The sequence below is a fragment of the Triticum urartu genome, chromosome 2A, assembly GCF_056163025.1.
Source record: "Triticum urartu cultivar PI428250 chromosome 2A, HENAU_Tu73, whole genome shotgun sequence".
NCBI classification, from domain to species: domain Eukaryota; kingdom Viridiplantae; phylum Streptophyta; class Magnoliopsida; order Poales; family Poaceae; genus Triticum; species Triticum urartu.
In genome coordinates, this window is record NC_141874.1 from 761,875,437 (window position 1) to 761,890,000 (window position 14,564).

General features: G+C 53.5%; 1 protein-coding gene across 1 annotated transcript; it reads left to right on the plus strand.

The window, feature by feature from the left end:
* Positions 1-316: 316 nt before the first annotated feature.
* Positions 317-1,006, plus strand: LOC147987991 (uncharacterized). Its single transcript, XM_087542573.1, has one exon. It carries the CDS (start codon positions 317-319, stop codon positions 1,004-1,006), a length of 690 nt encoding a protein of 229 aa, XP_087398699.1.
* The last annotated feature ends 13,558 nt before the right edge of the window (positions 1,007-14,564 follow it).

Below are 14,564 nucleotides of genomic sequence, written 5' to 3' on the forward strand. Positions count from 1 at the left end.
GATCAATGATTATCGATTCGTGCAATCTCATTCTTCCTAACTACCATGGTATCAGTTTAGCACGCCGATCCCCTTCCCCGCTTCCGCACCAGCCGCCGCCGCGCCCTATAGCCGCCGCCGCCTCCCTTGCGCCGCCGCCGCAGTCAACCGCCGCCGCCGCGCTCCTTCCCTCGCAGCCGCTGCCTTCCCCTCTGCCGCCGCTGCCTTCCTCCCCATAGTCGCCGCCGCACCCACCAAACCCTAACCCTACCCCACGCCGCCGCCACTATCCTCCTCCCACCCGAGCCGCCGCACCTCTCCCCTTGCCGCTGCTCCCATGGCGTCCCCCCTCTCCAGCAACTCCAACCTGTTCGCCGGACTCGTGCCCGACGCCACCGCCGTTAGTGATCTCGACATCCACACCCGCGTTCCCATCAAGCTTGATCAGTCCACCTCCTCGTACTACGCGTGGAAGACCTACTTCAACCTCGTCTTCTGCGAGTACCACCTCCTCGAGCACGTCGACGGGACCGTGGATGGCGATCTCATGGTGGATGATCTGAACTGGGCGGCCATTGAGGCCTCTCTCATCCGGTGGTTCTACCTCACCGTCTCCCCGGACATCTTCCACACGGTCGTCTCGGAGGATGACGACGCATGTGCCGTATGGACCAAGATCAACAACCTCTTCACCGATAACAAGCTTCAACGTCTTGTGTTTTTGCAGCAGGAATTTTTCGGGTGCCACCAAGATGATTCCTCCATCGATGACTACTGCATGCGTCTCAAGCGCCTCGCCGATGAGCTCCGCGATATCGGCGGCAAGGTGTCGGACGAGCTCATGCTTAGCACCCTCACCGCCGGCCTCAATGAGGATTTCGGCAACGTGGCTTCGAACCTCTCCCTGCTGCCGAACCCGACCTTCCAGTCCGTCGCCGCGTCCTTACGCTTGGAGGAACGCCGGATGAAGAAGGTCAAGGCCCATGTCCACCACACCGCCCTCGCCGCCGGGATATCTCGTGGGTAGCCGCAGCCCGCACCGCCTCAACCGCGTCCGCCGGCGCCACCGGGGTACTACCCCCTCCCGCCTGCTCCGCCCGCACCTCCCGCTCCCCAGCAACAGCAGCAGGGCGGGGGCGGCGGTCGCCGCAACAAGCGTCGTGGGGGCGGGGGCGGCGGTCGCCCCCAACAGCAGCAGCATCAGCAGCCGGGGTACGGGGGGCCCAGCGCCAACATCAGCCCTCCCCGCCCTGGGCCGTCGGCCCTAACCCGTCGACCGGTGTGGTCCACGCTTACCACATGCCGGTCCCACGGGCCCCGGGCATCCTTGGGCCGCACCCGGCCGGCCTGCAGGCCCACCTCGCCGCCGCACCCTACGAGACGGGTGGGGGCGGCCACGCTCCCGGTGGCTACGCGCCGGGCTACGCCCCAGGCGGCTATGCGCCGGGCGGCTACGCGCCTCAGCCCGGTGGTTACCTGCTTCCTCCGGCTCCATGCGATCCCACTCTGCTCGCTGCACTCCACTCGGCGCCGTCTCCCTCCAACTACGGAGGTGGAGGTGATTGGTACATGGACATGGGGGCTACCGCCCACATGACGTCGCACTCCGGTAACCTTGCCTCTTCCTTCCCGGTCACCACTTCCAATCGCATCACCTTTGGTGATGGTTCCTCCGCACCCATTACTCATGTCGGTCATAGTTTCTTTCCATCTACTTCTACGCCTATTAACATGACTAATGTTCTTGTCTCCCCTAACCTAGTTAAAAATATTTTCTCTGTTCGTCGCCTTGCACGTGACAATCCTCTCACCGTTGAATTTGATGGCCTTGGTTTCTCTGTGAAGGACGCCCGCACGCGGATGGTGCTCCACCGATGTGACAGCCCCGACGACTTATTCCCGGTGCACTCTGCCTCCACCGCCACCGCCTCTCCAGTCGCCCTCGCAGCCGGTGTCGACCTCTGGCACGCACGTTTGGGTCACCCCAACTCCACCGTCCTTCGCCAGATTCTCAAGAGTTTTTCCTTTTCATGTAATAAATTCGACGAATACACTTGTCATGCTTGCCATCTCGGCAAGCACGTTCGTCGACCGTTTAGCGAGTCAAACACTATTTCTTCTTTTCCGTTTCAGTTAATCCATAGTGATGTTTGGACATCTCTAGTTCCGAGCAACACCGGTTTCATATATTATCTTGTCTTACTTGATGATTTCTCTCACTTTGCGTGGACGTTTCCGCTCCGTCGCAAATCCGATGTTCTCGCCACTCTCACGGCCTTTTACTCCTACATCACTACCTAGTTCGGGCGCCCTATTCTCGCCCTCCAGACTGACAACGGCAAAGAGTTTGACAACGCTGCCACTCGCCATCTTCTCGCTTCTCACGGTACCACTTTTCGTCTCACGTGCCCCTACACATCTCAACAGAACGACCGTGCCAAGCGGATCCTCCGCACTCTTAACGACTGCGTCCGCACGTTGTTGTTTCACTCCAATGTGCCCCCTCGGTTCTGGCCTCATGCTCTCGCCACCGCCACTCTCCTAGTTAACATTAGGCCTTGTCATCCACGCTGGAATTACACACCCCACCACCTTATTTTTGGTTCCCCTCCCTCCTACGATGGTCTTCGCATCTTCGGATGCTTGTGTTATCCCAGCACCGCCTCCACTACACCACACAAACTCGCTCCTCGCTCCGTAGCATGTATTTTCCTAGGCTACCCTCCTAACACCAAAGGTTACCGGTGCTACGACCCCGTTTCCCACCGTGTGTACACCTCCCGACACATGTACTTTGATGAGCGGGTTTTTCCTTTTCATCAGGTTCCGCCTTCTGCAGCAGACTCGGAGCTTCATGATGGTGCCTCGGATGCGGACTCGGTGCAGCCCCCGGCGCGGCCTCTCCTGGCCCCGGCGCGGCTCCTGCCTACTCCTCCCGGTGCGGCCTCGACACGCCCCCTTGCGGAGGGCCCCTCCGCTGTGACCCCCGCCGCGGGCCCCTCCGCCGCGGCCCCGGCTGCACGGCCCCCGGTGCGGCCCTGCATGGCCCTGGGTGGCCCTTCGGCTCCCACCACGACGGGCGACGTGGATGGCCCCGCCCTGGCCGGCGCTACCTTGGCTGGCCCCGCTACTTCAGCCGGCTCCGGTCCCGCTGTGACGTCGGGCGTGACGGACTACTCACCACCCCCGTCCGTCACTCCCGCCGCAGCCGACCCGCCATCCGCCGGCGTGGTGACACGGTCCCGCGTCGGCATCCACCGCCCCAGCACGCGCTATGCTGCTGACGAGTACGCATGCCCGGTGTCGACATCACCCTCTCCACCGGCGCCCATACCCTCGTCCGCACGCGCCGCTCTCCGTGATCCACATTGGCTCACCGCGATGCGCGAGGAGTTTGACGCGTTGCAGCGCAACCGCACATGGCATCTTGTGACGCGACCCCCTCAGGCCAACGTCATCAGTGGCAAATGGGTGTTTCGCCACAAGACCAACCCCGACGGTTCTCTCGAGCGCTACAAGGCTCGTTGGGTGGTGCGCGGTTTCCGCCAGCGCGCCGGCGTGGACTTCACCGACGCCTTCGCTCCGGTTGTTAAACCGGGCACGATCCGTACGGTGCTTCAGCTAGTGGTCTCCCGGGTCTTGCCAGTGCATCAGTTGGATGTCTCCAACGCGTTTCTGCACGGCCACCTCACAGAGCGGGTCTTCTGCGAGCAACCGACTGGTTTTGTCGATGCCGAGCATCCCAACCATGTCTGCCTGCTGTGTCGGTCCCTCTATGGACTGATGCAGGCCCCCAGGGCGTGGTACCAGCGTATGGTCGGGTTCCTCCAGCAGCTTGGGTTTCATACAACCCGCTCGGACGCGTCGCAGTTCGTCTATCATCAGGGCACTGCTACTGCATATCTGCTGCTCTATGTGGACGACATTATCCTGACGGCATCCTCGCCTGGGCTTCTTCAGCAGCTCACGGCTCGTCTTCACGCTGAGTTTGCCCTCAAGGATCTTGGAGCCCTGCACTACTTCCTTGGCATTGAGGTCGTTCGTCGTGCCGACAGGTTCTTTCTGCATCAGCAGAAGTACGCTCATGAGCTTCTCGAGCGCGTGGGCATGCTTAATTGCAAGACCGCGTCCACGCCTGTTGACACCAAGGCGAAGGTTTCTGCTTTGGAGGGTTCTCCTGCGCCAGATGCGGCGTTCTACCACTCCATCGTCGGCGCCCTACAGTATCTCACCCTCACTCGGCCTGACTTGCAGTATGCAGTTCAGCAGGTGTGCCTCCATATGCACTCCCCGCGTGATTCCCATTGGACTCTGGTGAAGCGTATTCTTCGGTATATACGCGTCACTATGACCATGGGCCTCACCCTGACGGCATCCTCCTCCGTTGACATGGTCGCCTACTCCGATGCTGATTGGGCTGGTTGCGCAAACACGCGTCGTTCTACATCAGGCTATTGTGTCTACCTCGGGCCTTCGCTGATATCATGATCGTCCAAGCGGCAGCCCATGGTCTCTCGCTCGAGCGCCGAGGCAGAGTATCGGGCAGTGGCTAACACCGTTGCTGAGTGCTCTTGGCTCCGTCAGCTTCGCCAGGAGTTGCTTTGTGTGGTTCCCAAGGCCACGATCGTCTACTGTGACAACGTTTCTGCTGTCTACCTCTCCGCCAACCCCGTCCACCATCGCCGTACGAAGCATATTGACCTCAACATTCACTTCGTTCGCGAGCAGGTGACTCTTGGGAAGGTTCGTGTTCTGCACGTTCCTACCACTCAGCAGTTTGCCGACGTCATGACTAAGGGACTACCGACCCCAGTCTTTGAGGAGTTTCGGTCCAGTCTATGTGTCTCCGGCGACGCTTCGACTGCGGGGGGGTGTTGAGCGTACGTTGTACACTGCATATGTATAGGACTAGGGTCTGTATTTATACCGTTGTATCTCTCTCTCCCCCCGTATATTTGTACATCTTGGGAGACAAGTAGAGGCTGGTCCACCCTGTACCTATATATGTGCACCATGCACACGATCAATGATTATCGATTCGTGCAATCTCATTCTTCCTAACTAACAAATAACAATAAAATTGTGTTTGTGACCATTGGAAAATATTACTCCGAGTGCGCTCTGTCGGATGGAGTCCTTTTTCCTCTCGGGCGGGCGAGAAGAAATCCTTCCGCCGCAAGGAGAGTCCATCAGCCGCCTTTCTCCAGTAGCTTCCCTCCAACGGCGATCTCGACCATAGGTGATGAGGGGGGTCGTCGGATCTACGTGTGTGGATCGGGTAGCTTTAGGTTACGCCCCGATAGCTTAGGTTTTCAGTCATTCGTTGTCTTGGCTTTGGTGGCGGCACTGAATAAACAAGTTTCAGATCTTCCTCCAACGAGGCAATCGGTCCTATGCTTGGAGAAGAATTTGGAAAGTTGGCTCTTCAAACTGGAATGCGCGACACCGGCTGCATCCCCGTTGTGACGACGTTTGCTACAGCGCCGCCTTGGAGCTTGGGAGGTTGGCCAGGAGCGGATGTAGATTGTCGTTAGCAACAACATCATCTGGAAGATGTAGAATCGTTTGTTGTTTTCGTGGCTAAGTGTAGTTTCCTCCTCCAATGTATTAGTCCTAAACGGGTGCTAGATCTACTGTTTGATGGCGTGTCCGGGTGATCCATCATTTTCTTTTCGTTGGTGATTGTTGTGGTGTTGTCGGAGGTAGGTGACGGGTAACGGTGTCAAACTAAAGGGATTCTTTGGTCTTAATTATAATTTTTGTTCTTGACTGGTGTTTATGTTTTGCAAAGGCTACCGTTCCGTTGTCTTTTCACTCGTGCTAGGTCGGTGTTTTTGTGACTTGTACTATGATCCTTATGATATACATAAATGCGACATGTGTTCCCATGCAAAAAAAAAAGAATACTGATCACCAAAAGACAGAAAGCCCATTTAAAACACAGAAAATCAAAACATAGGAATAGAAAAAAATGCCAAAATTGAGATGCCACGTACCCTGGGTTACTACAGGAACTAGTAAATGTTTACGTGTAATGCATGTTGATATTAGGTAATATATTAGTTACACGTAAATATCAGGTATGATATTATTTTGCGTTGGCATTAATATTTGGTAGATATTAACTGTACACTAAACGTATTGAGCGCTCACCATTGAAGCAATCTGAGATGCCACGTACCCTGGGTTACTACAGGAACTAGTAAATGTTTACGTGTAATGCATGCTGATATTAGGTAATATATTAGTTACACGTAAATATTAGGTAGGATATTATTTGCGTTGGCATTAATATTTGGTAGATATTAACTGTACACTAAACGTATTGAGCGCTCACCATTGAAGCAATCTGAGTTGTTGGATTGACCTGATCTGATGGTCGGGATTTGTTGGATCTGCTTCTTTGGGTCTTTTTATATTTTTTTTAATTGTTTTTGAGATAGCTCACCATCCATCCTGAGTGGTGGGTCTTTTTATATTGATGATATAGATAGATATAGATTAAAACCACAAGGGAACCCTAAAGTTGTGGTTTGAATGTCATGAGTGAAAATCACAGAAATTGTAGCCACAAAGAAAATAAAACATGAGGTATGACCTCATGTTTGGTTCGCTCCAAAATTTATTAAATTGAAATAATCCAATCCGTAGGAACCGTAGGACTTTCAAAGGATTCTTCGATGACAATTCTTTTGTGCTGAACATTACCAAAAGAATATTTCCTACAAGAATCCTAGTTCTCCAAAATTTCTATATGTTTCTTTTGTTCTAGACATAGCCAAAGTAATTATCACTTGAAACTTCCAGCTATGCAACCTCTTTGAGCAGCTGCCGTGGCGTATCGTAAGTGTCACTGTGAGCAATAGAGCTGGCCCCCCTAACAAAGCATTCGCTCTCCCCCGAAATACAGGAAGACATAGACGTACGAATTTTTGCTAGGGCAGTTGGTGCCCAAAAGAAGAGTCGCATTGGTGGTCACCAAGGCGAGGACCATGACGTACATTGTTTGTCTTTTTCTCTGAACACAATACAGACGCAAGCGCTCATATAAACGCACACACGCATATCCTACTCCTATAAGCATCTTCGAGAGACTGAGCCGGCATATCATCTTGAGATTTTACGAAGTCGCCGTAGGTGCCTCGTAGTCGACGGAAACGTCTCCTCCCACTAAAAGCGTGTCGCCGGAAATCCTGAAAAAAATCAGAATAAATGCGAGCATCAGGAGTTGAACTCTGATGGGCTGGGAATACTAATGTGTCTGTGGAGTCGAGACTAAGGCAATGAAACAAGGGACAAACCATAAATTTTATAAATTTCTAATAGTGTATGACGATGTCCCAATCTGCACTAGTGTGCCAATGCCATAGCCTATCAAAAGTGTGACTAAGCATTAGACGAGGCATTCGCTCGCCTTTGTGGCTACCTGTGCTGACGGCTAAATTCTCTTGTCGTAATCAGGGAGATCCCGGAATAATTTTTTTTTCCCAACAGTCGTGATGTCCAAGAAAAGAAGGGAGGCACATTGGTGGTCACCAAGGTGAGCATGTTCACATACTTTGTTTCTCTCAGATTAGTGCGATGAAAAAGGCGACAAAATAATGAATCGTAGCAAACACCATAACCGATTCAAAATGGAGGCTGCTACGAATCATCCGACTTATTTTCCCAGGAAATAATTCGGGTCCCCGGCCGTTCGATCGAAACTCTAACAAACGTTGGATTGCTCAACTTGGGTCACGCCCCTCTCATGCAAAACATCACCATGCGTAGCCTCGTCTTCCTGAGTCACAGCCAATGCCAAAATTCCCCCCACACACGGGATCCCTGAGATAAGGCGGTGAACTCTGGCACCATGCCGCGCTCGCTCGCAGCAACAGCCTCTCGGCCCCAGCGCCGTTCCTCGCCTTGCATTAAAGACGTTGGCCGAGTGCTAACAGCGCACGCGGACTGCCGGTCCAGAGCAGCCACCTGCTGAAACGCATCATCGCCGCCGGTCTTGGCAACATCCCCCACTCCAGGCGTGGCAGCAACTCTTCCTTGCAACAGTGGGCTCCCCCCCAACAGTCGGCGCGTCATCGGCTACGCTGCATCGAGCCGCCAGCAAGCACGCGATGCAGCACCGGTACACATCGCATGAGTGTTCGCATCGGAACACGGGGACCGCCGTGAGCGCTCCATTGCAGCTCTGCAGCCAGCGACTTGCAGGTAGCTCCATTGTAGCTCCGCCGTCGGTGCCGATCGCTCCATTGCAGCTCCGCCTCCGGCGAGGAGCGCTCCATTGCAGCTCTGCAGCCGGCAACTTGCAGGCAGCTCCATTACAGCTTCGCCTACGGCGAGGAGCCTTCCATTGCAGCTCCACCGTCTTCACCGAGCGCTCCATTGCAGTTCCGTCTCTGGCGACGAACGCTCCATTACAGCTCCGCTGTCGCCGTCGTGCGAGTGCTGCATCGGAGCACGAGACTGCGTCGCACATAGACGAGGTTGCAACGCAACGCGGCGGCCATGGACACATTGCTGCCTTGCATCCCGGCGGCCGTGGATGCGTTGCTGCGTTGCAGCACCGGCGTTCGTCAACGAGCACCGTTTCGTATCGCCACTTCGCCAGTAGTACCTCTTGGTTCCCCCGCTGCTGTGGTGGTCATGGTGCCCGCCATGGCTTCCCTCCATGGACGCTATGCCGCCCACAAGGCCACAACGATGCAGCGGAGGAGCTCCGGCTGCTACTGCCAGTGGCCGCGCGTCAAACACTTTCGATTTCCAAGCAACTGCGGTGGTGCTTGTCGTGGCTAATCTCCTCTGGCTATGAGATGCAAAGGGAAGAAAGAAGAAAGAAGTGAGTGGATGAGCAGCTTCATTAGAGACAAGATAAGGTTGGGGCAAGCGGTGGGCAGTCTGAAGCGGACACGTGGCGCGTGGAGAAGGAGGCTTACGAGAGAGAAAGATCAACCGGATGATTTTTAACATTTGCCATTCAAAATTGGATGAAAAAATAAATCAATCATGTCTTGTGTTTACAGCACGTGGACATTATAAAATTGCTAGAACCTCCTCGATCCTCCTCGTCGCCATAAAGAGCGGCCTTCAGAGGTACGTTGAGCCCCTTGATCGGGCATACAATGGAGAATGAGATGCATCTGTATACCATGCTAGTTCTCTTTGTGAGTTTTCGAGGGGCAGATGGCCTCGAAGACTGGCAGCCTGGGCCGACTCCTGGGGCCATAGAGCACCCTGTCCGCTTTGATCGACTGCTGGGGCGTGAACTGCCATGGCTCCAACTCTGGGCTCGGCACCGCCGTCAACTGCAAGGTACCGGTCTCACCTCCAGCCATCGGCAGAGCGTAAAAGAGACCGGGCGCCGCAGGACGCAACTGGCCGTCGTAGAAGCCGTGGTAGTCCGGGGCCACCCCGTTCCCCGAGACCGGCGGCGACCTAGGAGACGGGTAGATGGGCGTGGCGCTGTAGCCGTAGCCGTAGCCAAGTCCGCCGCCGGCGTCCATCGTGATGATCTGGGGCGCCGGCGGGGAATAGTAGGAGCTGCGGTCGTATGGAGGCATGAAGATGGGCGGCGAGGACGGAGGGGTGAGGAAGACCTTGTAGTCGTCGTCCATGGCCTGCTGCTGCACGTACATACGGAGTCGAGTCGAAAGCAAAGGAATCAACAATGGAAGGGAGAAGCTAGCCCCTGCACGTACGTAGATTATATTGCTGCTGTTGAGCCTCCCCTTCCCCTCCCGGTCGCTCGCGGCGCGGAGGGGAAACCCTAGCCGCCGGCCACAGGCCCCCCTCCTCCTCGAGTCCTCCCTCGTCGCCGCCGGCTCGCGCCGACGGGCAAAGCCCGGTCAGCCTCGGCGGCGGCGGGGCCTTCCTTCCCCTGCAAGCTAGGGCCGACGCGGGTCGTGGTCAGCGGGCAGCAGTGTGGCGCTAGCCGAGGGCATGACGGCGCGGCGGCGGGAGGCGGGGGCGGGGCCGGTGCCTGGCGGCGGCGAGATGGGCTCGGTGGTGTTATGTTCCGCGCGGTTGCGCATGGCGTGGTGGCGGCGGCCACTGGTGGAGCGCGTCGGCCCCCTTCGGCGGGTGGCTAATGCAGATGCAGGGAGCGCCGCCCCTGGCCGCGTGGGCAGCGGATCGGCGGCGAGCGTGGCTGGCTCCTGGGGCTTCCCTGTTTGCCCTTGGTGCAGATCTGGCGATGGTGCTTCCTCTCGGGGGGATGGATTCGGGGAAACCCCTTGGCTGTTTGCTGCAGCCACGATGCCGACGGCGCTCCGGCGTCGTTCCCCTTCTTGAAAGCGGCTTCGCAACCCCCCCCCCCCCCTCGCCCTCCATTCCTCGTCCCGGGTGAAAGCCCCAAATCTTCGGATTGGGTGGTGACGGCGCTCCAGTGTCGTTTTTCTTCTGGAAGACACCACCTTGGAGCGGCGGAGTGGTGGTCGAGGCTTTGGCACGGGAGGTGGCTGCCGGATCCGGATATCTCCAGTGGTGTCCATGCTTGGCCACTTGCGGTTGAAGTTGGCGCCGGCGCACAGCGTTGGCGATGCTTGATGGTGCGGCTACCTCGTGCAGTAGTCATGCTTGTCGCCCCCTCCCGACAACCTGTTCGTCCTGGTCATGCGAGCTCAGGGGTGAGCGACTCTGCCTGTCGACGGCGTAGTGTCCTCCGATCCAGGACTAGAGGGCAGCGGGCTCTCTTTGGAGGTAGAGACGGATGGCGGAGCGGATGGCTTGGCTCAAGGGGGATGACGGAGCGTGACAATCCTCCTGCAGCGGGATCTACCTCGACTTAGTCGCGGCGTGTGTTGGCTCCTGTTCGCCGAGGGCTTCGATGTTCAAGCTTGTGCTTGGTGCATTTGAGTCTTGTTAGTGGCTCCTTTGGTATCTTGTATCTTTGCCGCTTATGGTTTTTTCTTCCTTTCTTTTGTATCGTTATACTTATGACTCGGTGGGTGCTTTATAATATAAAACGGAAGAAACCCTTTGTCAGTAATTAAACTTCCGTGCAGATATATAAAGATTGTGTCAGAGTTCGGTTACGATACGTACGTCCTACTTCGGCCGGTCTGCAACAAGGTCATGTTTGATGGTTCTGCGTTACGAACCGGTTGATCAAAGATGGGTATTTTCGGGAGCCTTTAGCCATGGACGGGCATATTTGGCGAACGTTCCCATAGAACATGGCATTTGTTTTATGTTCGTCAAGCAGTTTTCAGTGCATTTTGAAGAATCTGGGTGCCTTTTTTGCAAAACTTTCATGGCATTTGTTTAATTTTGTGTGCAAAAAATTCATCCAAAGGTCCAAACTGCTACGTAAGTTGAAGATGTGTGTGTTCATAAAAATGAGTGTATACGTATATATATGAGCGCTTGCATCTGTATTGTGTTCAGAAAAAGAAACTAGGGCATTCGTTAGCAGTTTTCACCTGGCGAACATTTGCCACTTACTTTTTCAGTTATCCTTTTACGTGTGGTCACGGCCAGCCATGTGTTTTGCTTCCTCAAGTCGAACTCTGGCCCGGCTCCAAAAAAAAAAAAAGAACTCTTGGCCATACTCTATAGAAGCTACCCCTGAAAAACGGTGTAGAAGCTGGAGGCAGATTTTTGGTTTATGACATCTACACCCTATATGGAAAAAAATTAGTAATTCAAAAAAAGTCAAAAATTTCTGAAATAGTTTTTGAAATAAACTTCACCTTTTATTGTACTCGTGAGAAAAAATCCACAAAAAAATCTTCCTTTGACTTCTTTTCAAAAAAGACAAAATTTTGGCCAAAATATTGTGAATAGTGACCTATAAGAGCAAATAAAATTTATCTTTTTTGTTGTGAAGTCAACTTTGTTTTTTCGTGAAATTTTATATACTAGTGCAAAAGTAAGTCAAGTTTTTTGTCAAAATAGTTCTTACCTATTTTGACTTTTTATTTAAATATAAAAAAATCTCCATATAGTTTGCATATACAACAAGGAACCAAAGTGTATTTCCATGTAAAAGCCCCACTTTCTCCATGACGCAAAATATAAAGCCTGCATGGTAGGCCCCATGGAATTAAATCAATCCAGTATCTCACATGTTCGCTCTGTCCTTTGCTTTTTGCACTAAAAACTTTTAATCTATTTATCAAACATCATGACAGTACAAAGAGCATCAGAAGTAGCAAAAAATTGTATTCATCTCGTAGACCATCTAGCAACGACTAAAAGCACTGAAGTGAGACAAAGACGCGCCACCATCTTTGCCCCTCCTTCACAATAACCGGACGAACCTTGTTTTAGTAGATAGTCGGAAAGTTTTCGTGATAAGGCCCAAAGGACCAGAACAACAACCATCATCAATGAAGACAAGAACGATCATCAACAAAGAGAAGCATAAATTTAAAGAATCCAATCCGTAGACATGAGTACAAACAAATGAAGATCAAGACCATGCGGATTCATTGAAGACAAACACCAACTTAATCTTGTGGTATTCACAAGAAACACAACTCCACACACACTCTCCAATGACACTAGATGCATCGATTCGGCGGGGACTAGCTAGGTGGAGAGAACCATGTTACATCTTCAAAGGGCCATCACTGCCTCGTCTTCCTAAGTATGACACAAACCCTTAATAGACTAAAAAACATCTAAAAGCAAAGTAGTAGTCCTACCATTAGCAAGGGCAGGTATCAATGACGCCTGCATGGCCTTAAGGCCACAAGAGACGAGGCAGATCGGTGACGGTGCAACGTTGGCTCCATCCTCAACAGCTTGCTCTCTTCTCAACCGAACTGCAAATCAATATTTGTGAATTGTTTAGTTGGTAGAGGCAGCCTCCAAGGTGCTTGCAAAAATATTATACTATTGTGCACATAATAAAAAAAAGTGTTGTATTTCTATTCAGAATAACAATATAATAATTTACATAATTATTACTAGAAATCACCTAATTATTGTTTATGAGGGTAATATTGTTGGTCGTATCGATAGAGGCCATGTCAAAATCAATATACCTCATAGAGGCCCCACACTCCTATCAAGACATAAAAAAAAAGAACTACGAGAGATTAGTGACTCCAAGACCGTGCCTCCACAAGATTACAACATCGAAGATGTTGTTACCGTACAAATCCAAGAGCTAGATATGAGGCTTTTGCCTGAAGAGAATATCGGGTGGGAGAGGTGAGGAAGATCCACACGATCGGTGGTGTACTACATCGACTCAGGGCTCACTTTCGGGCACCACCATGGCCCGTAAAAAATGTTTCACCATCAATTTGAGCCGAGTGATGTCTTCACCAACGCAAGGATCGCTTCTACCGCTCGGCCATGGCCCATCGAGAGTGTTTCATGTTTTGGGAAGCACTTTTGACATGCCGCCGTGGCCCAACAAAGTGTTCCACTACCGGGGTGAGTCGTGTTAGCAAGAACGGATCAAACTGGCATGCTGTCTCCCAGACGATGCAAGCGGTGCCGGTTGCTGCTATTGTCGACGTCTCGACACTCTCCTTGTTTCACAAGACCTAAGAAGTTGGCCTGATCATCCGGACGAAGACAGGGATGGCTGGATTTTTGCTACGGCAACACAACCGAAGCCGCGTGAGAGAGAAGAGCGGCACATTGGTGGTTACTGAGGCAAATGATGTTGACCCACATTGTTGCCTCGAGACTGGGTGATGAAACAAGTGACATACATATCCATGATTAATTAATCACATGATTCACATCCGAGGTTACAAGTACTTCTCTGTCCCAAAATAATTGTCTTAACATTAGCATAACTTTGTACTCCCCCCGTCCCGAAAAACATGTGGCGAGCGCAGTTCATTGGTGATTTTACAAAAAATCCCTCGTGGTTTCAAAACCGTATCAAACAAGTCCCCGCCCCCGTCTTCCTCCACCACCGTCGCCAGTGGCCGGCGTCGCCCAGCTGCGCGATTCACCACCCACCAGGAAGTGCTCCGCCAGCGTCGCCAAGTACCTGCTCCGTTGCCTTCATCGCCAGGTACTGCTCCGCCGCCGTCGCCCAGACCTGCGCCGCCGCAATAACCTCCCGCCGCGATTACCTGCGGGCGTTGCCGTAACCTCCTGACACGTCCTCCTCAAGCTCGCGCGCTTCCTCTTCGAGCTCCCGCGCATCCTCCTCAAGCTCCAGCGCGTCCTCCTTGAGCTCCGCGCGTGCGCCGCCGCAATTCCTCCCGGCCGCGACCCCCTATGGGCTTCGCCGACACTGCCTCCACGATCCGGTGGACCAGGAGTTCGCGCGCTTCCTCCTCGATCTCCAACGTGTCCTCCTCAATCTCCCGCGTGAGCCCGTGCTGCTCCTTCTTCCCTGCCCCGGCGCCCGCCGGTGGAGCTCCTCTGCCCATACTGCTGCTGCTTCTCCCCCGCCGGTGGAGCTCCTCTGCCCATACTGCTGCTGCTCGTCTGCCCATGTTGCTGCTCATCGGCCCATGCTGCCGCCAGAGCTCCTGTTCGTCAGGAAGAAGAAGGTATTGTAAGGAGTTGCTCCTCTGCTCCTTGTGCTCCTCCATTCCTGTTTGTCACAAAGAACAATGTTAACTAAATATAGTACTCTCCAATGTTAACTGAAGAACAAAGAACAAAATGAA